The following is a 23,798-nucleotide window of genomic DNA, read 5'->3' as shown; positions in this document are numbered from 1 at the left end:
CACCTGTTCTCTGCTCTGCCCCTTCAGTGCTCACTGTAGCACCGGGCTGTGCTGGGGGCAGGAGCAGCTGGCTCAGTCACCCAGCAGCTCGCTGAGAAGCTAAGCCAGCTGCCAGTCCAGGCATCTGGGTGAATCCCGACTGAAATTGGAATCTTTCTAGAGCTAGGACCAGCTGAGAGGTGTCAGCTGACAGCAGCTCACAGAACAAACTGCACTTCTGTGATCTATAAGAGAATAAGGGTCAAAATAACTTTGGCCATACTTCTCCTTTAAGGTAAAAAACACCCCACTACTTGTTCCCCCCATCCCTAAACACTTACCTAACACATCTCACGATTCAGCTGGCAGCCCCTCTCTCCTCTCTTCTTGGATTCACTAGCTACACTGAAAGCAGCGGTAGCCATAGGCTCAGGCTACTGTCAGTCCAATCCCGTGAGGAGGGAATAAGAGGCATTGCTGCTAGCACCGGTGCCCCAAAGCACACAGTTTGCTATGGTGGCAATCAAAAGAGAGGAAGAGCAGAGAGCACCGGTGGGGAACCACCAAAGAAGAGGTAAGGGACCGCTCTATACAATATCATTGCACAGAGCAGGTATGTGTAAAATGTTTTTCATTAAAAAAACAAAAAAACTTTGAGTTTAATATCCCTTTTAACTTTAGTAAACCGAATTCTGTTTGCTAGGGATTGTTGCATGTTTTCATTGATCTTAGCACTGATTCATCAAGTTCAGACATGCAATGCTAATTCATGTTGCACATATAAAACCTTGAGGCTTGTAACCTTCATGGCACTACTAGCTTATACCCCATCTGGCAACACTATTCCATAACTATGCCTGCAAGGTGTGCTCTGACAATCCTAAAACACACATGTATGATAAATGGAATCAGTGTGTTATTAGACTGTAAGACCTATGTGGGGGCAAGGCTTGATATGGCTGATTCTCTACAAAGCACAGCACAGCAGAATATGTCAAAGAATATAAAACTGACTACAATATATGCAATATATACATTTCTCTAGGAAAAGACAGAAAGTTCAGAGAAACTTTAGTTACCCCAGGTAAGCATTCACACTCTGAATATGTTCTGGGAACGGCTTCCCACTATCCATGTCAGTGACTCCTCCTGTCTTGAAGGCATCTTTCTGTGAACACACAAAGCGTAAAATATAAAACCATGCTTGTATTACACAAAATACCCAGGATTTTTAGATAATAACTCCTATACCATACATAACTTATAACTGTGGACAAAAACTGTACAGGTCAGTCACGTATCAGGAAACATGAAAATATACTACCCTGAGGCCTATCTAAGTAAGAAGCATAAAACAAGTAACGATGCTCCGTTGTTACTAAACACTCCCAGAAGTTTATTCGTCAGCAACTAATTAAAGCAGAAGAACTAAAGGCAAAACTTTTTTTTTCATTTTGGATATAACCCCTGTTGGTTTATTTTTTACCATCGGTGCCCCACTGGGGCGAGTTCCCTTCACTTTCTGTCCCATAGCCAAAACAGGAAATGAAGGGAAGTCCCTGCAAATTAAGGGAATCACTTGGGGACCCCCAGGTCACCAAAACTATTGTCCCCATTAGAAAATTTCCCCTCTATTACTTTTCTAGGGACAACCCAAAATTTGGGATTTTCTTTTACTTTCCCTTTCAATGATAATAGTAAACAGGACAAATAGAGAGGGTGAATCTCCCTTACAGGGGGCACAGACAGAAATAAAAACTGACAGGGATTCTAATCCCTCTCTACTCTTTCCAAAACTAAAATAAACGTTTTGCCTTAGTTACACTCTAATGGAGGACAGTGAAATTTGTGCAGTAAAATATTGTTCATAGTGAATTGCAGCAACTGTTTTTTCTAGAAATGTAACTTCTCACCTGCTTTATTAAATCATCACCAGTAACAACTGCAACTTTCATATCCAGACCTGACTTCTTTATTATTTCTTGTAAAGCAGCAGCACAGCCCAGGGGGTTGGTTCCTCCCGCATTACTGATCACACGAATACCTATTACAAAAATAGGAACATTATATATATGGATCTGCAATCTGGCAGTGCTGATATTGTAAAAAAGCATTACTGGGCTGCTCAGCCTCACTCATCCCTTTAAAACACAACTAAACATACTAAATGTGCTCTGAATTTATAAACCACTTTAGAACCATAGCAGTGACCGTACCAAAAAACTGTCTTATCTCCATGATCTGTTCACCTGACAAATTATGCATCTGTTATAGAAAATTTGAGAGTTAAGAACATATAAATCATCATACACCTCTGCAGTAACAGATACGTTATAATAGTGATCCACTTTGGTTTTTACACAGCAATATATCACTACTGCTGTGACCTGCATGAGGAGGCAACTTTCATGAGTTTCTGCATGAAAAGGCAACTTTCACAATGAAAGTGCAATTTGCCTAATAGTCGATGATCTTAAAGTGGTTGTAAAGTCTAAATGTTTTGTAACTTAATGTGTTCCTTGAATTAAGGTAACAAATGTTTCAGTATGTGTATTGCGCCCTCAACCCCCCTAAACTTACCTGAGCCTGATCTCAATCCAGTGCTCTGCCTGTCTGCAGCCACTCTCTTCTCCCCACTCCCACAGGCTTTGCTGACAGCAGTGGGAGCCATTGGCTTTTGTTGCTGTTAGTTAAATCCAGTAATGAGGGTCGAGCCTCATTGTCTGTGTCTATAGACACAGGCAGCGCAGCTCAGGTGCAAGCCTGTGGGTGTGCCACACTAGAAAGTTGATTCCAATGGTGGCACACTGAGAAGAGGAGGAGCCAGGAGCACTGCCAGGGGACCCGAGAACAGGAGGATTGGAGTTGCTCTGTGCAATACCATTGTACAGAGCTGGTAAGAATAATATGTTTGCTATTTTAAAAGAAAAAGATGACTTCACAAATGCATTAAAGCAATGTTTGGCTACAAGGAGAAAAAAAATTCCCAGCAATTCCATGTATAGAGGAGTTTGTGACTCACTCCATGTGACAACAAAGGTGTTTGGTCATTGGGCCAATACTGTCACAAAAAGGTGGAGAGAGTCCTTAGTCCTGTTCAAGATCCGACTGAAGTGAGTCAAAACTTATACAGGTTTTCCTTTGCCTTTCTGCCTGGCATCTGTACTGAATAGTGTTTGGGGGTGAAAAAATTAATAAATAAAGCTAGAGTGGGGGGTGTTAAAAGGAACTTGTCACTTTTCCTGGATGGGCAAAGCACAGGTTCACTTTGAAGTTTCATTCATCCGCCAACAACCAGGTATCAGGAAAATATGAAGGGGAGGCAGTAGGATTCCCACCCCCTCCAAGAAGGCAGTTACTTTAAGGGACTAATGTGGCATAAAGGAGCTCGCAGTAGAACTTAATTTTAAAACATTGCCTGTTACCATGCGATTCTTGTAAGTGCGATTCCTTTTATTTCATTAAAAGTTTTTAGCAATATTACGCTATATGCACTCCTTTTTTCTGGTTTTCATGTCATCTGGTCTTGAGAGACTCCCACCCCTCTGCCTACCACCTTATGAGCTGAAAACTACTTCCATGGTAATGATCGTAGGAGGAATCAGGATCATCTTGTAAAGCTTGAACAGGTCTGTTTGCTATATGGCAATTCAGACCCATTTGATCTGGTGAGAGCCCATTTTACTGTTCACTTGGTGTTGGGATTCTTTTCATCACGTTTGGATTTGTATATGTATACCAACAAGATGGATCACTTTTTTGGGACTTTTAATTGAGCCCTAATTCATTACTGTACTTTATTTCATATATATCCTATATATTTCACATATATTTTTTATATGTTTATTTGTACTTTTGTATATTATGTACATTCATTAGCGCTGCACTTTTTTTCTTCCACTTGTTATTTTATAATTTGTTTATCAATTATGTTGTGCTGGCAGCTTGATTTGTTTTGGTACTAGCGCTTACTAGACACTTTTTACTACTAATGTGGCATAAACCAGAGCCAGTATAAAAAAAAAATGTAAATTTTTCAAATATCAATTTTAAAAGAATGACCATAAAGAATAGTGTCATAAGAAGTACAACAACAATCATCACCAACACCTTAGACAACATTGTCTCCCCACTAGCAGAAATCAGACTTCACAAGTGGCCACTTGAAGAGATGGGTAAACTGGAGTGCGGTAAACTGCTAAACTGTCAGCCCACCTAAGGTATAACCCTGCAGAAGAATTGAAGTATTGGGTCAGTGGTTAGGATATAGGACCTAGCTTGTAGTTAACAGACAAGTCCTCATTGTAGAGTTAGTAAATTCTACAGCATAAGTATAAGCCACAGTTTATCAAGGGTAGGGCTCTAGATCTAAGCAGCGATGATGTTTCAGAAATCAGTGTATGGATATCTAACATGAGAATTCCCATTCATCCATGCTTGATAAGTAGTGCTGCAGACACTTAAGGCAGATCATATTTAGCATAAACACCCTCACCCGTCCACTTCTTCAAGTATCTCAATACCCTATCAGGAAAAGATCACTGCAGACCCCAGTGAGGTACAAATTTTTAGAAAATAAGTAGATATATCTCCACAAGTTAATCTCGGGCAGACATCTGCCTAATGTTTTCCAGCCCAAAATGTATTTTGGTTTTAGATACAGCAGGGAAGGGTTAAAGCCATGCAAAGGTTTTTGTTGGATTCTTGTTGGCAACATTTTTGCTCATCTCTCCTTCATAGATGAAGGAAATCTCGGATGCAAACAAAACAGATCTTCAGTTAAGCGAGGAAGCGTTAAAACCTCAGACAATGTTTTTATTGCTGTCTATGCCTTCCTATTCTATTGACAACTGCGTCCTGGTTTCTTGTACAGGCATCACTGGCAGAGAAGTGAGGGGAAATCCCCTCAGTGGTCTCATAGACACAAATTAAAAAAAAAAAAATACAAGACTTGTAACACCACCCCAAAAATGCCCAGAGTTAGGATTTAAAGGTCGTCTTCTAAAAAGCACCAGTTACTGTAGATTAATTATTTATTAAAAAAAAAAAAAAAACATTGACTATCATTTAAATGCAATTTGCCTTTAAATCAACCTCAGATTATCCCCTGCACAGCAACTCAAAGGGCCAATACTACGAGCCAATAAAGTTCCATTGCAGTGCACATGTGCTTACAGTTTCTGTTCTCACAGTTGGTGAGAGCAGCAAGAGCAGACAATTACATCATCAGTCTTCAGTTATCCCATAATTGTCTAATTACCCAGCTCGAGTAATATTCTGTCCTTGTGTTTTTGACCAAATTCCATTTGGCAGATACAACTGCTCATATACAATGCCTTGAAAAAGTATTCACACCCCTTAAAATTTTCCACATTTTGTCCTGTTACAACCAAAAACGTAAATGTATTTTATTGGAATTTTATGTGATAGACCAACACAAAGTGGTACATAATGGTGAAGTTGAAGGAAAATGATAAATGGTTTTCAACATTTTTTACAAATAAATCTGTGAAAAGTGTGGCGTGCATTTCTATTCACCCCCCTGAGTAAATACTTTGTAGAACCGCATTTCTCTGCAACTACACCTGCAAGTCTTTTTTTTGGGATGTCTCTACCAGCTTTGCACATCTAGAGAGTGACATTTTGCCCATTCTTCTTTGCAAAATAGCTCAAGCTCTGTCAGATTGGATGGAGAGTGTCTGTAAACAGCAATTTTCTAGTCTTGCCACAGATTCTCAATTGGATTTAAGTCTGGACTTTGACTGGGCCATTCTGATCTAAACCATTCAATTGTAGCTCTAGCTGTATGTTTACGGTGGTTGTCTTGCTGGAAGGTGAACCTCTGCCCCAGTCTCAAGTCTTTTGCAGACTCTAACAGGTTTTCTACTAAGATCCATCCATCTTCCCAGCAACTCTGACTAGCCTCCCTGTCCCTGCTGAAGAAAAGCATCCCCACAACATGATGCTGCCACCACCATGTTTCACGGTGGGGATGGTGTGTTCAGGGTGATGTGCAGTGTTAGTTTTCCGCCACATAAAGCATTTTGCTTTTAGTCCAAAAAGTTCAATTTTGGTCTCATCTGACTAGAGCACCTTCTTCAACATGTTTGCTGTGTCCCCCACATGGCTTCTTGCAAACTGCAAACAGGGCTTCTTATGGCTTTCTTTCACCAATGGCTTTCTTCTTGTCACTCTTCCATAGGGCAGATCAGTGGACTGCACGACTAATAGTTTTCCTGTGGACAGATTTTCCTACCTGAGCTGTGGATTGCTGCAGCTCTCCAGAGTTTCCATGGGCCTCTTGGCTGCTACTCTGATGAATGCTCTCCTTGCTCAGCCTGTCAGTTTAGGTGGATGGCCATATCTTGGTAGGGTTGCAGTTGTGCCATACTTTTTCCATTTTTGGATGATGGATTGAACAGTTCTCTGTGAGATGTTTAAAGCTTGGGATATTTTTTTATAACCTAACCCTGCTTTACCACCTCCACAACTTTATCCCTGACCTGTTTTGTGTGTTCCTTGGCCTTCATGATGCTGTTTGTTCACTAAGGTTCTCTAACAAACCTCTGAGGGCTTCACAGAACAGCTGTATTTATACTGAGATTACATTACACACAGGTGGACTCTATTTACTAATTAGGTGACTCTTGAAGGCAATTAGTTCCACTAGATTTTAGTTAGGGGTATCAGAGAAAAGGGGGGTGAATACAAATGCACGCCACACTTTTCACTGATTTATTTGTAAAAAATGTTGAAAACCATTTATAATTTTCCTTCCACTTCACAATTATGTGCCACTTTGTGTTGATCTATCACATAAAATCCCTATAAAATACATTTACGTTTTCCGTTGTACCATAACAAAATGTGGAAAATCTCAAGGCACTATACTGTATATGTAATTGAACTGTGTATTTTGCCTTTTGCCTGGAGTTCAGCCCAGGGGGTAGTCAGATCTGCCCACATAACGGCAAACATGTCTTTTTTTTTTTTATAAAAAAAGATCAGGCATACATGTTGATAGAAAAAGAAATTGTAGGGAGAACTGGCAGGTGCCACAATCCGTGATGAAATTGTAGATGAAAGAACATTGATTGGTCAGTCAGAGGTATCTGCAGTGGTCTGCTGATAAAAACACACTTCAGGGTTGCAACGTGGAATTTTCCAGATGGAATGACAATCGGATAAAGATCTAAAGAACAGGAAGCTAGATGTGTGGGGAATGTTTACTAAAGATAGATAGTAAGGTATGTTGCTGGAATGTTTTCTTTGTACACTTCATCATGTAATTATACAGCATTTATGTTCTTTGGACCAATGCTGAAAAAAATATCAAACAAAAGGAAGCCAAAAAAGTACCTGATTTATTAATATCTTTTAGATATGGTGCCATAGCCGTATGCACAAAGTCTGGTGTGAATCCTAAATTCTGAAAATGTATAAGAAAACAAGATTTTAAATTAGATAGCAATACAATAGGGAAAACATATAAGGATGATCACATATTTGCTAGTTTTTACAGTGCGAGAAGTGAAACTGATCGTTAAAGCAGTCACCTGAAAATTACTCTAAGCTGCATTCCATTCCTGTCACCCAGCCTTGTCAGAGATGGCAGATATCTTTTTTTGGGGGAGCTGCTGGTACCGGATGCCACAAAAAAATTCTGCTGGTACCGGATCCCACAAAAAAAGCTGCTGGAACCTGATCCTACAAAAAATCTGCCGGTATCTGATCCCACAAAAAAAGCTGCGGGTATCTGATCCCACAAAAAAAGCTGCTGGTACCTGATCCCACAAAAAAGCTGCTGGAACCTGATCCCACAAAAAAAGCTGCTGGTACCTGATCCCACAAAAAAAGCTGCAGGTACCTGATCCCACAAAAAAAGCTGCAGGTACCTGATCCCACAAAAAAAGCTGCTGGAACCTGATCCCTCAAAAAAAGCTGCTGGTACCTGATCCCAATGAAAAAAGCTGCTGGTACCTGATCCCACAAAAAAAGCTGCTGGTACCTGATCCCACAAAAAAAGCTGCTGGTACCTGATCCCTCAAAAAAAGCTGCTGGTACCTGATCCCACAAAAAAAGCTGCTGGTACCTGATCCCACAAAAAAAGCTGCTGGTACCTGATCCCACAAAAAAAGCTGCTGGTACCTGGTCCCACAAAAAAAGCTGCAGGTACAGATCCCACAAAAAAAGCTGCTGGAACCTGATCCCTCAAAAAAAGCTGCTGGTACCTGATCCCACAAAAAAAGCTGCTGGAACCTGATCCCACAAAAAAAGCTGCTGGAACCTGATCCCACAAAAAAAGCTGCTGGTACCTGACCCCACAAAAAAAGCTGCTGGTATCTGATCCCACAAAAAAAAGCTGCTGGTATCTGATCCCACAAAAAAAAGCTGCTGGTATCTGATCCCACAAAAAAAGCTGCTGGTACCTGATCCCACAAAAAAAGCTGCTGGTACCTGATCCCACAAAAAAAGCTGCTGGAACCTGATCCCACAAAAAAAAGCTGCTGGTACCTGATCCCAATAAAAAAAGCTGCTGGTACCTGATCTCACAAAAAAGCTGCTGGTACCTGCTCCCATAAAAAAGCTGCTGAAACCTGATCCCTCAAAAAAAGCTGCTGGAACCTGATCCCAATAAAAAAAGCTGCTGGTACCTGACCCCACAAAAAAGCTGCTGGTACCTGACCCCACAAAAAAAGCTGCTGGTACCTGATCCCTCAAAAAAAGCTGCTGGTACCTGATCCCACAAAAAAAGCTGCTGGAACCTGATCCCTCAAAAAAAGCTGCTGGTACCTGATCCCTCAAAAAAAGCTGCTGGTACCTGATCCCACAAAAAAGCTGCTGGTACCTGATCCCACAAAAAAAGCTGCTGGTACCTGATCCCACAAAAAAAGCTGCTTGTACCTGATCCCACAAAAAAAGCTGCTTGTACCTGATCCCACAAAAAAGCTGCTGGAACCTGATCCCACAAAAAAAGGTGCTGGTACCTGATCCCATAAAAAAAAGGTGCTGGTACCTGATCCCATAAAAAAGCTGCTGGAACCTGATCCCACAAAAAAGGTGCTGGTACCTGATCCCATAAAAAAGCTGCTGGAACCTGATCCCACAAAAAAAGGTGCTGGTACCTGATCCCATAAAAAAGCTGCTGGAACCTGATCCCACAAAAAAAGGTGCTGGTACCTGATCCCATAAAAAAGCTGCTGGTACCTGATCCCACAAAAAAAGCTGCTTGTACCTGATCCCACAAAAAAGCTGCTGGAACCTGATCCCACAAAAAAGCTGCTGGAACCTGATCCCACAAAAAAAGCTGCTGGTACCTGATCCCACAAAAAAGCTGCTGGTACCTGATCCCACAAAAAAGCTGCTGGTACCTGATCCCACAAAAAAAGCTGCTGGTACCTGATCCCACAAGAAAAACTGCACGGTAATGGATGCATACATTATATGCTACAATAAGTCATATAATAGATAAGTGGTATGGTGCAAAAAGATGAAAAAGAAGAGTCCTTTCTGTGGATGATGAAAGCAGAGACCAAGGGCTGGCATTCACTCCAGAGAGATGTAAATTTTATGGGTGCTCAAAACTTCCCACCACCAGGCATTCTCTGCCTCTCACCTTAATACACAGACCCCAAAGGGTCAATCAGCATTAGATATCCAGACCAGTCTTCACCATCAGAATACACGGGGCCAGTCAGCATTAGCCAGATACCAGAATGACATCAGGCTCTTCACCTACTGAGGATAACTGTCCCGGAAATTCCTCCACAAAGTATGTGAAGAATGAGGAAAGTATCTAATGCTCTCCGTATATGTCATACCATTTATTAAGTAAAAAGAATGCACTCACATAAAGTAGATAATAAGCAAGCCAAATGCAGAGCATGCAAGCATGTTCCTATTTACTTCCTGGTGTCTTCCAAAATGGCCACGGGTCACGTGACTTCCCCCGTACGCGTTACGTCCTTCAATGGGCGGGACTTCATCAGCGGGGATCCTTGCACTTATCTATTATATGACTTATTGTAGCATATCATGTATGCAGCCACTTCCTAAATAACTTATGTCACTAAACCCACATCATAAAAAAACTATCAATAAATGGTGTAGAACATGCTGTTCATACTCACTCAGTCACTATGAGATTTGTTTTCTGTATTCTGCAAAAAACTTGGTTGATCTGGCTGTTCTCTATCTACAGCTTCTGTTCCATGTCCCCAATTCAGCTAGGGATTTTGCAGCTGTGGTGGCAACTATGCACATGCTCAGTTTTCAGGGAGTTTCTATGCTGAGCATTTCCTCCCTATCACATCTGAGCAGCCCATATGACTATAGAGTCACCCATGTGGGCATATACTGTACATAGTGGTAAATGACAGCCCACCCCCTCCCTCCTTCTCCATGCCCACCAACCTTGCTAAACACAATGGGGGCGGGATATTACATATAGATTAATGGAGGAATCACCTCCCTCTTATTCTAAGACACAGGCTGGAAGGGGGTGACACAGCCTGTGAATGGCAGAAATCTGCCCCCACTATGTTATTTCCACAAAATAATAAAAATTTGATTTCAAATATATATATTTGTATACCAATTTAAAACAGGTTATTGATAACATTTATTTTTACTCTGTATTCCAAAGGCTGTTTTTTTTTATTTATTTTTTTTAAACGTGACCAGCAGCAGAGGACTGCTCCTCCTCCTTGCTCCTGCAGACAGGCTGGGAAAAATCTGAGTCAGGTGACAGCTGTATATCAATAAGGAAAAAGGTAATTAGATGATTTTTAATTAAAATAATTACAGTGCCATGATCCCCATACAGAAATAGAAGGGACAATGTAAATTAAACAGTGTGTGTTTAGTATCACTTTAAATATTATAGTCACCAGAAATTATACAGCAGTTTATACTAAATCAGACCAATGTTTTAAAAGAAATAATTAAACCTATTTTCTAACTCAGAATATTTGTAGCAATCCTACTTATTGTACCTACATATTGTAAATGCTGCATAGACTCAGAACCCCTGTAGCAATCATACATAGATACTGCATAGGCTCAGAACCCCTGTAGCAATCATACATAGATACTGCATAGGCTCAGAACCTCTGTAGCAATCATACATAGATACTGCATAGACTCAGAACCCCTGTAGCAATCATACATAGATACTGCATAGGCTCAGAACCCCTGTAGCAATCATACATAGATACTGCATAGGCTCAGAACCCCTGTAGCAATCATACATAGATACTGCATAGGCTCAGAACCCCTGTAGCAATCATACATAGATACTGCATAGACTCAGAACCCCTGTAGCAATCATACATAGATACTGCATAGACTCAGAACCCCTGTAGCAATCATACATAGATACTGCATAGACTCAGAACCCCTGTAGCAATCATGCATAGATACTGCATAGGCTCAGAACCCCTGTAGCAATCATACATAGATACTGCATAGGCTCAGAACCCCTGTAGCAATCATACATAGATACTGCATAGACTCAGAACCTCTGTAGCAATCATACATAGATACTGCATAGACTCAGAACCTCTGTAGCAATCATACATAGATACTGCATAGACTCAGAACCTCTGTAGCAATCATACATAGATACTGCATAGACTCAAAACCCCTGTAGCAATCATACATAGATACTGCATAGACTCAGAACCTCTGTAGCAATCATACATGGATACTGCATAGACTCAGAACCCCTGTAGCAATCATACATAGATACTGCATAGGCTCAGAACCCCTGTAGCAATCATACATAGATACTGCATAGACTCAGAACCCCTGTAGCAATCATACATAGATACTGCATAGACTCAGAGCCTCTGTAGCAATCATACATAGATACTGCATAGACTCAGAATCTCTGTAGCAATCATATATAGATACTGCATAGACTCAGAACCTCTGTAGCAATCATACATAGATACTGCATAGGCTCAGAACCTCTGTAGCAATCATACATAGATACTGCATAGGCTCAGAACCCCTGTAGCAATCATACATAGATACTGCATAGACTCAGAACCCCTGTAGCAATCATGCATAGATACTGCATAGGCTCAGAACCCCTGTAGCAATCATACATAGATACTGCATAGACTCAGAACCCCTGTAGCAATCATACATAGATACTGCATAGACTCAGAACCTCTGTAGCAATCATACATAGATACTGCATAGACTCAGAACCTCTGTAGCAATCATACATAGATACTGCATAGACTCAGAACCCCTGTAGCAATCATACATAGATACTGCATAGGCTCAGAACCTCTGTAGCAATCATACATAGATACTGCATAGACTCAGAACTTCTGTAGCAATCATACATAGATACTGCATAGGCTCAGAACCCCTGTAGCAATCATACATAGATACTGCATAGACTCAGAACCCCTGTAGCAATCATACATGGATACTGCATAGACTTAGAACCTCTGTAGCAATCATACATGGATACTGCATAGACTCAGAACCCCTGTAGCAATCATACATAGATAATGCATAGGCTCAGAACCCCTGTAGCAATCATACATAGATAATGCATAGACTCAGAACCCCTGTAGCAATCATACATAGATACTGCATAGGTTCAGAACCTCTGTAGCAATCATACATAGATACTGCATAGACTCAGAACCCCTGTAGCAATCATACATAGATACTGCATAGACTCAGAACTTCTGTAGCAATCATACATGGATACTGCATAGACTCAGAGCCTCTGTAGCAATCATGCATGGATACTGCATAGACTCAGAACCTCTGTAGCAATCATACATAGATACTGCATAGGCTCAGAACCCCTGTAGCAATCATACATAGATACTGCATAGACTCAGAAACTCTGTAGCAATCATACATAGATACTGCATAGACTCAGAACCCCTGTAGCAATCATACATAGATACTGCATAGGCTCAGAACCTCTGTAGCAATCATACATGGATACTGCATAGACTCAGAGCCTCTGTAGCAATCATACATGGATACTGCATAGGCTCAGAACCTCTGTAGCAATCATACATAGATACTGCATAGACTCAGAGCCTCTGTAGCAATCATACATAGATACTGCATAGACTCAGAACCCCTGTAGCAATCATACATAGATACTGCATAGACACAGAAACTCTGTAGCAATCATACATAGATACTGCATAGACTCAGAACCTCTGTAGCAATCATACATAGATACTGCATAGGCTCAGAACCTCTGTAGCAATCATACATAGATACTGCATAGACTCAGAACCCCTGTAGCAATCATACATAGATACTGCATAGGCTCAGAACCCCTGTAGCAATCATACATAGATACTGCATAGGCTCAGAACCCCTGTAGCAATCATGCATAGATACTGCATAGGCTCAGAACCTCTGTAGCAATCATACATAGATACTGCATAGACTCAGAACCCCTGTAGCAATCATACATAGATACTGCATAGACTCAGAACCCCTGTAGCAATCATACATAGATACTGCATAGGCTCAGAACCCCTGTAGCAATCATACATAGATACTGCATAGGCTCAGAACCCCTGTAGCAATCATACATAGATACTGCATAGGCTCAGAACCCCTGTAGCAATCATACATAGATACTGCATAGACTCAGAACCCCTGTAGCAATCATACATAGATACTGCATAGACTCAGAACCCCTGTAGCAATCATACATAGATACTGCATAGACTCAGAACCTCTGTAGCAATCATACATAGATACTGCATAGACTCAAAACCCCTGTAGCAATCATACATAGATACTGCATAGACTCAGAACCTCTGTAGCAATCATACATGGATACTGCATAGACTCAGAACCCCTGTAGCAATCATACATAGATACTGCATAGGCTCAGAACCCCTGTAGCAATCATACATAGATACTGCATAGACTCAGAACCCCTGTAGCAATCATACATAGATACTGCATAGGCTCAGAACCCCTGTAGCAATCATACATAGATACTGCATAGGCTCAGAACCCCTGTAGCAATCATACATAGATACTGCATAGGCTCAGAACCCCTGTAGCAATCATACATAGATACTGCATAGACTCAGAACCCCTGTAGCAATCATACATAGATACTGCATAGACTCAGAACCCCTGTAGCAATCATACATAGATACTGCATAGACTCAGAACCCCTGTAGCAATCATGCATAGATACTGCATAGGCTCAGAACCCCTGTAGCAATCATACATAGATACTGCATAGGCTCAGAACCCCTGTAGCAATCATACATAGATACTGCATAGACTCAGAACCTCTGTAGCAATCATACATAGATACTGCATAGACTCAGAACCTCTGTAGCAATCATACATAGATACTGCATAGACTCAAAACCCCTGTAGCAATCATACATAGATACTGCATAGACTCAGAACCTCTGTAGCAATCATACATGGATACTGCAAAGACTCAGAACCCCTGTAGCAATCATACATAGATACTGCATAGGCTCAGAGCCTCTGTAGCAATCATACATGGATACTGCATAGGCTCAGAACCTCTGTAGCAATCATACATAGATACTGCATAGGCTCAGAACCTCTGTAGCAATCATACATAGATACTGCATAGACTCAGAGCCTCTGTAGCAATCATACATAGATACTGCATAGGCTCAGAACCTCTGTAGCAATCATACATAGATACTGCATAGACTCAGAACCTCTGTAGCAATCATACATAGATACTGCATAGACTCAAAACCCCTGTAGCAATCATACATAGATACTGCATAGGCTCAGAACCCCTGTAGCAATCATACATAGATACTGCATAGGCTCAGAACCTCTGTAGCAATCATACATAGATACTGCATAGGCTCAGAACCCCTGTAGCAATCATACATAGATACTGCATAGACTCAGAACCCCTGTAGCAATCATACATAGATACTGCATAGACTCAGAGCCTCTGTAGCAATCATACATAGATACTGCATAGACTCAGAATCTCTGTAGCAATCATATATAGATACTGCATAGACTCAGAACCTCTGTAGCAATCATACATAGATACTGCATAGGCTCAGAACCTCTGTAGCAATCATATATAGATACTGCATAGGCTCAGAACCCCTGTAGCAATCATACATAGATACTGCATAGGCTCAGAACTTCTGTAGCAATCATACATAGATACTGCATAGACTCAGAACCCCTGTAGCAATCATGCATAGATACTGCATAGGCTCAGAACCCCTGTAGCAATCATACATAGATACTGCATAGACTCAGAACCCCTGTAGCAATCATACATAGATACTGCATAGACTCAGAACTTCTGTAGCAATCATGCATAGATACTGCATAGGCTCAGAACCCCTGTAGCAATCATACATAGATACTGCATAGACTCAGAACCTCTGTAGCAATCATACATAGATACTGCATAGACTCAGAACTTCTGTAGCAATCATACATAGATACTGCATAGGCTCAGAACCTCTGTAGCAATCATACATAGATACTGCATAGACTCAGAACTTCTGTAGCAATCATACATAGATACTGCATAGGCTCAGAACCCCTGTAGCAATCATACATAGATACTGCATAGACTCAGAACCCCTGTAGCAATCATACATGGATACTGCATAGACTCAGAGCCTCTGTAGCAATCATACATAGATACTGCATAGGCTCAGAACCCCTGTAGCAATCATACATGGATACTGCATAGACTCAGAACCCCTGTAGCAATCATACATAGATACTGCATAGGCTCAGAACCTCTGTAGCAATCATACATAGATACTGCATAGACTCAGAACTTCTGTAGCAATCATACATAGATACTGCATAGACTCAGAACTTCTGTAGCAATCATACATAGATACTGCATAGACTCAGAACCCCTGTAGCAATCATACATAGATACTGCATAGACTCAGAACCCCTGTAGCAATCATACATAGATACTGCATAGACTCAAAACCCCTGTAGCAATCATACATAGATACTGCATAGACTCAGAACCTCTGTAGCAATCATACATGGATACTGCATAGACTCAGAACCCCTGTAGCAATCATACATAGATACTGCATAGGCTCAGAACCCCTGTAGCAATCATACATAGATACTGCATAGACTCAGAACCCCTGTAGCAATCATACATAGATACTGCATAGACTCAGAGCCTCTGTAGCAATCATACATAGATACTGCATAGACTCAGAACCTCTGTAGCAATCATATATAGATACTGCATAGACTCAGAACCTCTGTAGCAATCATACATAGATACTGCATAGGCTCAGAACCCCTGTAGCAATCATACATAGATACTGCATAGACTCAGAACCCCTGTAGCAATCATGCATAGATACTGCATAGGCTCAGAACCCCTGTAGCAATCATACATAGATACTGCATAGACTCAGAACCCCTGTAGCAATCATACATAGATACTGCATAGACTCAGAACCTCTGTAGCAATCATACATAGATACTGCATAGACTCAGAACTTCTGTAGCAATCATACATAGATACTGCATAGACTCAGAGCCTCTGTAGCTATCATACATGGATACTGCATAGACTCAGAACCCCTGTAGCAATCATACATAGATACTGCATAGACTCAGAACCTCTGTAGCAATCATACATAGATACTGCATAGGCTCAGAGCCTCTGTAGCAATCATACATGGATACTGCATAGGCTCAGAACCCCTGTAGCAATCATACATAGATACTGCATAGGCTCAGAACCTCTGTAGCAATCATACATAGATACTGCATAGGCTCAGAACCTCTGTAGCAATCATACATAGATACTGCATAGACTCAGAACCCCTGTAGCAATCATACATAGATACTGCATAGGTTCAGAACCTCTGTAGCAATCATACATAGATACTGCATAGACTCAGAACCCCTGTAGCAATCATACATAGATACTGCATAGACTCAGAACTTCTGTAGCAATCATACATGGATACTGCATAGACTCAGAGCCTCTGTAGCAATCATACATGGATACTGCATAGGCTCAGAACCCCTGTAGCAATCATACATAGATACTGCATAGACTCAGAACCCCTGTAGCAATCATACATGGATACTGCATAGACTCAGAAACTCTGTAGCAATCATACATAGATACTGCATAGACTCAGAACCCCTGTAGCAATCATACATAGATACTGCATAGGCTCAGAACCTCTGTAGCAATCATACATGGATACTGCATAGACTCAGAGCCTCTGTAGCAATCATACATGGATACTGCATAGACTCAGAACCTCTGTAGCAATCATACATAGATACTGCATAGGCTCAGAACCTCTGTAGCAATCATACATAGATACTGCATAGACTCAGAGCCTCTGTAGCAATCATACATAGATACTGCATAGACTCAGAACCCCTGTAGCAATCATACATAGATACTGCATAGACTCAGAAACTCTGTAGCAATCATACATAGATACTGCATAGACTCAGAACCCCTGTAGCAATCATACATAGATACTGCATAGGCTCAGAACCTCTGTAGCAATCATACATAGATACTGCATAGGCTCAGAACCTCTGTAGCAATCATACATAGATACTGCATAGGCTCAGAACTTCTGTAGCAATCATACATAGATACTGCATAGACTCAGAACCCCTGTAGCAATCATACATAGATACTGCATAGGCTCAGAACCCCTGTAGCAATCATACATAGATACTGCATAGACTCAGAACCCCTGTAGCAATCATGCATAGATACTGCATAGGCTCAGAACCCCTGTAGCAATCATACATAGATACTGCATAGACTCAGAACCCCTGTAGCAATCATACATAGATACTGCATAGGCTCAGAACCCCTGTAGCAATCATGCATAGATACTGCATAGGCTCAGAACCCCTGTAGCAATCATACATAGATACTGCATAGACTCAGAACCTCTGTAGCAATCATACATAGATACTGCATAGGCTCAGAACCTCTGTAGCAATCATACATAGATACTGCATAGACTCAGAACCTCTGTAGCAATCATACATAGATACTGCATAGGCTCAGAACTTCTGTAGCAATCATACATAGAAACTGCATAGACTCAGAACCTCTGCAGCAATTCTGCATTGATACTGCATAAATTTAGTACTTTTTTCAGGAACCCTTTACAGATACTGAGTAGACTCAAAACCTTAGCAGAAATCCAGTATACATACTACATAGATTAGGAACCTTTTCAGCAACATTATATAGATACCGCATAGATTCTGAGCAGTTACAGCAATCCTATATCAATAGTATATATTTTCAGCACCTTTACAGCATTCCTGTATACATACTGCCTAGATTCCGAACCATTACAGCAAAAATTCTGAATATTTGAAGCAGTCCTCTATAGATACTACACAGATTTAAGAATACTCCAGAAAAATCATAAAGCTACTACATAGATGCAAAGACTTTAGCAATCTTATATGGATATTCTATAGACTCAGAAGCTTTGCAGCAATTCCTACAAGATACTGTATAAACTTTGAACTTTTGCACAGATACTGCAACCTTTGCAGAAAAAAAAAAAAAAAAAATTATATATATATATATATATATATATATATATATACACTGCATAGACTAAGAAACTTTTGTAGGAAATCTTATATTGCTACTGTAAAGAATTAGAACCTTTGCATCAATCCTGCATACAAACTATATAGGTTTAGAAACGTATCAGCAAATCTGCATAGACACTACATGGACTCAGAGCCCTTGACCTGTAACTGGACACAGCAGGATATTATTAAACATGTACTTTATCCCAAATAGTGGTGCGCTGGCCGTTGGCACGTGTTTATATCTTGTTTGCTTGCGTGTGCAAGCTGCTGTTTCCTGAAAACCAATTAGTAAACGTTCTTTGTGATGTGATGGGATGTGATGAGATCTACCAATCCACTAAAGCTTACTAACCCTTGCCACATATGGGAATATGTCTCACTAAGAGCAAGGGGAGATGTGACAGCTACTCTTCTTCACTTCAAAGCTGGGAACCTTACTTTACATAGGATGGCTAATGGTTGGGAAGGGAATTTTATACATACCTAGGGAAATGATCTGAACCTGGTATAAGAGATTTTTCCTTAAACCTTCCTCACACCAATAATGACTAGAATGTATAGTAATGACATCACTTACAAAAGAACTAGAACATTATTTAAACTAAAGATTGTTTGTCTGGACAAAATACTAGTATGACAGAAGTTCAGAAGATGAAAAATGCATGGTGAGAATACAGAATCAGAACCATAGGTTTACTTACAGGTGACTTGACTTTTGCAGCAGTCAGTAAAGACATAGTGATTTCAGAGAGGTAGTCAAATACCAAGAAATCTAATTTTCCTCCATAAAGAAGTTGTGGAACTGAAAGAAAATAAAAACACATATTTTCACTAATCTCATGGAAAAGAAACAGAACTTAATTAAAAACCCTGGTGACCCTTACTTTGCTCTTTGAGTTGGAGTGCCATCTAAAGCCCCGTACACACGCGTCGAAATTCGGCCGGGAATTTTCGGCCAACGTCCGATCTGCCGATTTTCGGCTTGTTAGTATGATGCTTCCGACAGCCAACTCCGACTGGTGCGCAGACTATAAAATTTTTGTTGGCCGTCAACACAACGGCCGATTTTTGTGCAGTCAGTACAGATTTCGACAGGGAAAAATCTGATGAGCAAGTCTGGGCATGCTCAGTGAAGAAAGAACACAAAGAAAACAAACCAACACATGACATCACTTCTGAAGTAGAATTTTGTTGGCCGAGAAAATTCGTCTGCAGTCTAGGCACATTCCAAACAACAAAACACAACTTGGACAAAAGTCGGACGATCGGTCGGCCAATAATTGTTGCGTGTGTACGAGGCTTAAGGCTGCGTTCACATATAAGCGATCTGGATGTGTTTTTAACCACATCCAATTCTCATAACATGCTTTAAAAAGAGCCAGTTCACACATGTCCGGTGCGGCTGCAGTTTGGAAAAGGGTCCTGTGTGTTTTTGGGTCCGGTTCAGGTGTAAATTTAGGGAAAAATTTGCACCTGAACCAGTAAACAGAAATGCAATGGACCCCGGACTGCAAACCACAACTGCAAATATGTGAACCCAACCTTAGACCCTAAAACAACCCCAACATGTTCAGATGTTCAGTATATGCCATGTGTTATTGCCACAATCCCTTTGAATGAACAGCAGTCAATAAAGTTTGGCATGTAAAACAGTCAGCAATCACTGTGTTAGATGAATATGAAAAAGAGAAGAAGGTTGACGGCAAGATTTACAGGTCCTGTACACTAATGTTATTAAAAAATATCAGATATTGTGTACATGTAAAGGAATCTTAGGGATACTCTTCTTTAATCTTTCTGATTGTATACCATTAGGGCTGTCCTGCTAACCAATCAAAATGGAATTACATAATTTTCTTCTTATTGCCCAGTTTTTTTTGGCTTCCTGGTCTACATTGAAATGTACAGTGCCTTGTGAAAGTATTCGGCCCCCTTGAACTTTTCAACCTTTTGCCACATTTCAGGCTTCAAACATAAAGATATAAAACTGTAATTTTTTGTGAAGAATCAACAACAAGTGGGACACAATCATGAAGTGGAACGAAATTTATTGGATATTTCAAACTTTGTTAAAAAATAAAAAACTGAAAAATTGGGCGTGCAAAATTATTCAGCCCCTTTACTTTCAGTGCAGCAAACTCTCTCCAGAAGTTCAGTGAGGATCTCTGAATGATCCAATGTTGACCTAAATGACTAATGATGATAAATAGAATCCACCTGTGTGTAATCAAGTCTCCGTATAAATGCACCTGCACTGTGATAGTCTCAGAGGTCCGTTTAAAGCGCAGAGAGCATCATAAAGAACAAGGAACACACCAGGCAGGTCCGAGATACTGTTGTGGAGAAGTTTAAAGCCGGATTTGGATACAAAAAGATTTCCCAAGCTTTAAACATCCCAAGGAGCACTGTGCAAGCGATAATATTGAAATGGAAGGAGTATCAGACCACTGCAAATCTACGAAGACCTGGCCGTCCCTCTAAACTTTCAGCTCATACAAGGAGAAGACTGATCAGAGATGCAGCCAAGAGGCCCATGATCGCTCTGGATGAACTGCAGAGATCTACAGCTGAGGTGGGAAACTCTGTCCATAGGACAACAATCAGTCATATACTGCACAAATCTGGCCTTTATGGAAGAGTGGCAAGAAGAAAGCCATTTCTTAAAGACATCGATAAAAAGTGTCGTTTAAAGTTTTCCACAAGCCACCTGGGAGACACACCAAACATGTGGAAGAAGGTGCTCTGGTCAGATGAAACCAAAATCGAACTTTTTGGCAACAATGCAAAACGTTATGTTTGGCGTAAAAGAAACACAGCTCATTACCCTGAACACACCATTCCCACTGTCAAACATGGTGGTGGCAGCATCATGGTTTGGGCCTGCTTTTCTTCAGCAGGGACAGGGAAGATGGTTAAAATTGATGGGAAGATGGATGGAGCCAAATAAAGGACCATTCTGGAAGAAAACCTGATGGAGTCTGCAAAAGACCTGAGACTGGGACGGAGATTTGTCTTCGGACAAGACAATGATCCAAAACATAAAGCAAAATCTACAATGGAATGGTTCACAAATAAACATATCCAGGTGTTAAAATGGCCAAGTCAAAGTCCAGACCTGAATCCAATCGAGAATCTGTGAAAAGAACTGAAAACTGCTGTTCACAAACGCTCTCCATCCAACCTCACTGAGCTTGAGCTGTTTTGCAAGGAGGAATGGGCAAAAATTTCAGTCTCTCGATGTGCAAAACTGATAGAGACATACCCCAAGCGACTTACAGCTGTAATCGCAGTATTAACTTAAGGGGGCTGAATAATTTTGCACGCCCAATTTTTCAGTTTTTTATTTGTTAAAAAAGTTTAAAATATCCAATAAATTTCGTTCTACTTCATGATTGTGTCCCACTTGTTGTTGATTCTTCACAAAAAAATTACAGTTTTATATCTTTATGTTTGAAGCCTGAAATTTGGCAAAAGGTCGCAAAGTTCAAGGGGGCTGAATACTTTCGCAAGGCACTGTATATGCAGTAAAAAAAAAAAAAAAAAAAGACATAGAACACATTGGCTGCAATGGTAATATCCAGTAATATCCAGCCTGTCCTGTACACAGTAGTACAGAAGGAGATCAAGGGGCCAGAGGTTACAGCTGCATGTGAAATGGGAGAATTTGTAACATTTAAAACAAGAGGTATGTACAAAAAATTTAAAAAATCTTGCTGAAAGTGAACCTACACTAAGACCAAACTCCAAAGTTCTTTTTTTTGTTTTAGATTTGTGGTTCACTTTCTATCCTCATGACATCTGTACAGGAAATGGGGGGTGCTGATGCCATCAGGACACTGACAGAGCTAAAAACATTGTTAAAAATTCTAAAATTCTAATACTTTCTTGTTCTATTGAGATGTGGGTTTGTTTGTTTTTTCTGGGTCTCCATTTGAGATATTTTGCCTTGTTTTTTTTTTTTTACGTGAAGGTAAAAATACACCCCAGCAGTGAAAAAGGCAGTAATAAAACCTCATTGGATTTGAGCTTTAATTATATTATTATTATTAAATTCAAATCGTTAAAGCGGAGTTCCACCCTAGTTATACATTTTTTTATAAAAATACCCCCGGGACAGTCAGGGCTAGCACATTCCACAATGGCTAGCCTCTGATCTGTCCCGGGTTGCACTTACCTTTCAGGAGAAATACTTACCTTGAAATTGTCTTCTCCAGCGCTGCCATCTCGGGTGTGGGCAGCTTGAAGCCAGCGCGATCCTCTTCCGCGTCCTCTTCGGTCCTCTTCCTCCTTCTTCGGTCCCACGATGCACTGCACCGGCCCCGACGTCAGTTCCGGGTCGCGCGCGTCATCCCTCCACAGCTTCTGGGCATGCCCAGAAGCTGTTTAGAAGGGAATGACGCGCGCGCCCCGGAACTGACGTCGGGGCCGGTGCAGGCGCAATGATTCCTGGGAGCGATGACGTTCAGCTCCCAGGAATCATTGCAAAAGCCAGGAAGTGACGACGGGCCGTGGCCGCCGAGGGGAGGAAGAAGGAAGTAAGGTGAGTATATTTTCTCTAAAGGTAAGTGAAAAAAAAAAAAAATTGCGATTATCCATTTGTTTTTCAGGTGACCGGGAGCGAGAAGATGGAGGTAAGTATAAATTTCGGGTGGAACTCCGCTTTAACAGTTTTTTTTTATTACTTTCCTAACAAAGTAGTTTTCAGGTTTTAGAGAATTAGCTTTCTGTATGACAACTAGTCTACACTGAATAGAATTCAGTACATTTTTTAATATTTTTTTTTCCAGTGTGGCTAATTTTCCTAGTGATTACATGCCTGTTAATAAGGCTCCATGTACGCGGGACGCTGGAAATGGTCGTTTAGGAGCAGTTGGGCGTTTTTTTCAGAAGCCCCTGAACCCATCTACATTTTATCTTATCTGTCCATGTACACCAGGTCGTTTACAGTCATTTGCAGGCAGTTGCGTTCAGGGACTGTTTTTAGAACGCAATTATTTGCGTTCGAACGTGTGTTTCCCGGCGTTTCAAACGCACAAACGCGTCCGAACGCGTCTGAACGCGATGACCCGCGTTTAGCGTTTGCATTTTTCCATTTTAAAGGGGAATAATTTTTTTGACCTCTAGGAACGCTTGTAAACGCAAATGCCCCTAACCGCCGCTAAACGCGGGTACAAACGCGACCGAACGGACGTTTC

The 23,798-nt window shown here is 40.9% G+C and overlaps 1 protein-coding gene across 2 annotated transcripts in view; it reads right to left on the bottom strand.

Moving 5' to 3' along the window:
• Nucleotides 1-23,798, bottom strand: part of LOC309554568 (uncharacterized protein) — a 151,845-nt gene that overhangs the window by 109,569 nt on the left and 18,478 nt on the right. For both annotated transcript variants that reach the window (XM_082256304.1, XM_082256305.1), the window contains exons 3-6: nt 19,305-19,405; nt 7,339-7,408; nt 1,893-2,023; nt 1,059-1,147 (exon numbers count right to left, since the gene is read on the bottom strand). In XM_082256304.1, the coding sequence (XP_082112430.1) occupies nt 1,059-1,147; nt 1,893-2,023; nt 7,339-7,408; nt 19,305-19,405 (391 nt within the window). The remainder of the gene's footprint in view (nt 1-1,058; nt 1,148-1,892; nt 2,024-7,338; nt 7,409-19,304; nt 19,406-23,798) is intronic.

The sequence above is a fragment of the Pelophylax lessonae genome (genome assembly GCF_965119305.1).
Source record: "Pelophylax lessonae genome assembly, chromosome: 1".
In the NCBI taxonomy this organism is placed as follows: Eukaryota; Metazoa; Chordata; class Amphibia; order Anura; family Ranidae; genus Pelophylax; species Pelophylax lessonae.
Note: the sequence above shows the minus strand (reverse complement) of the source record. Positions and strands in the feature narration are given on the sequence as shown.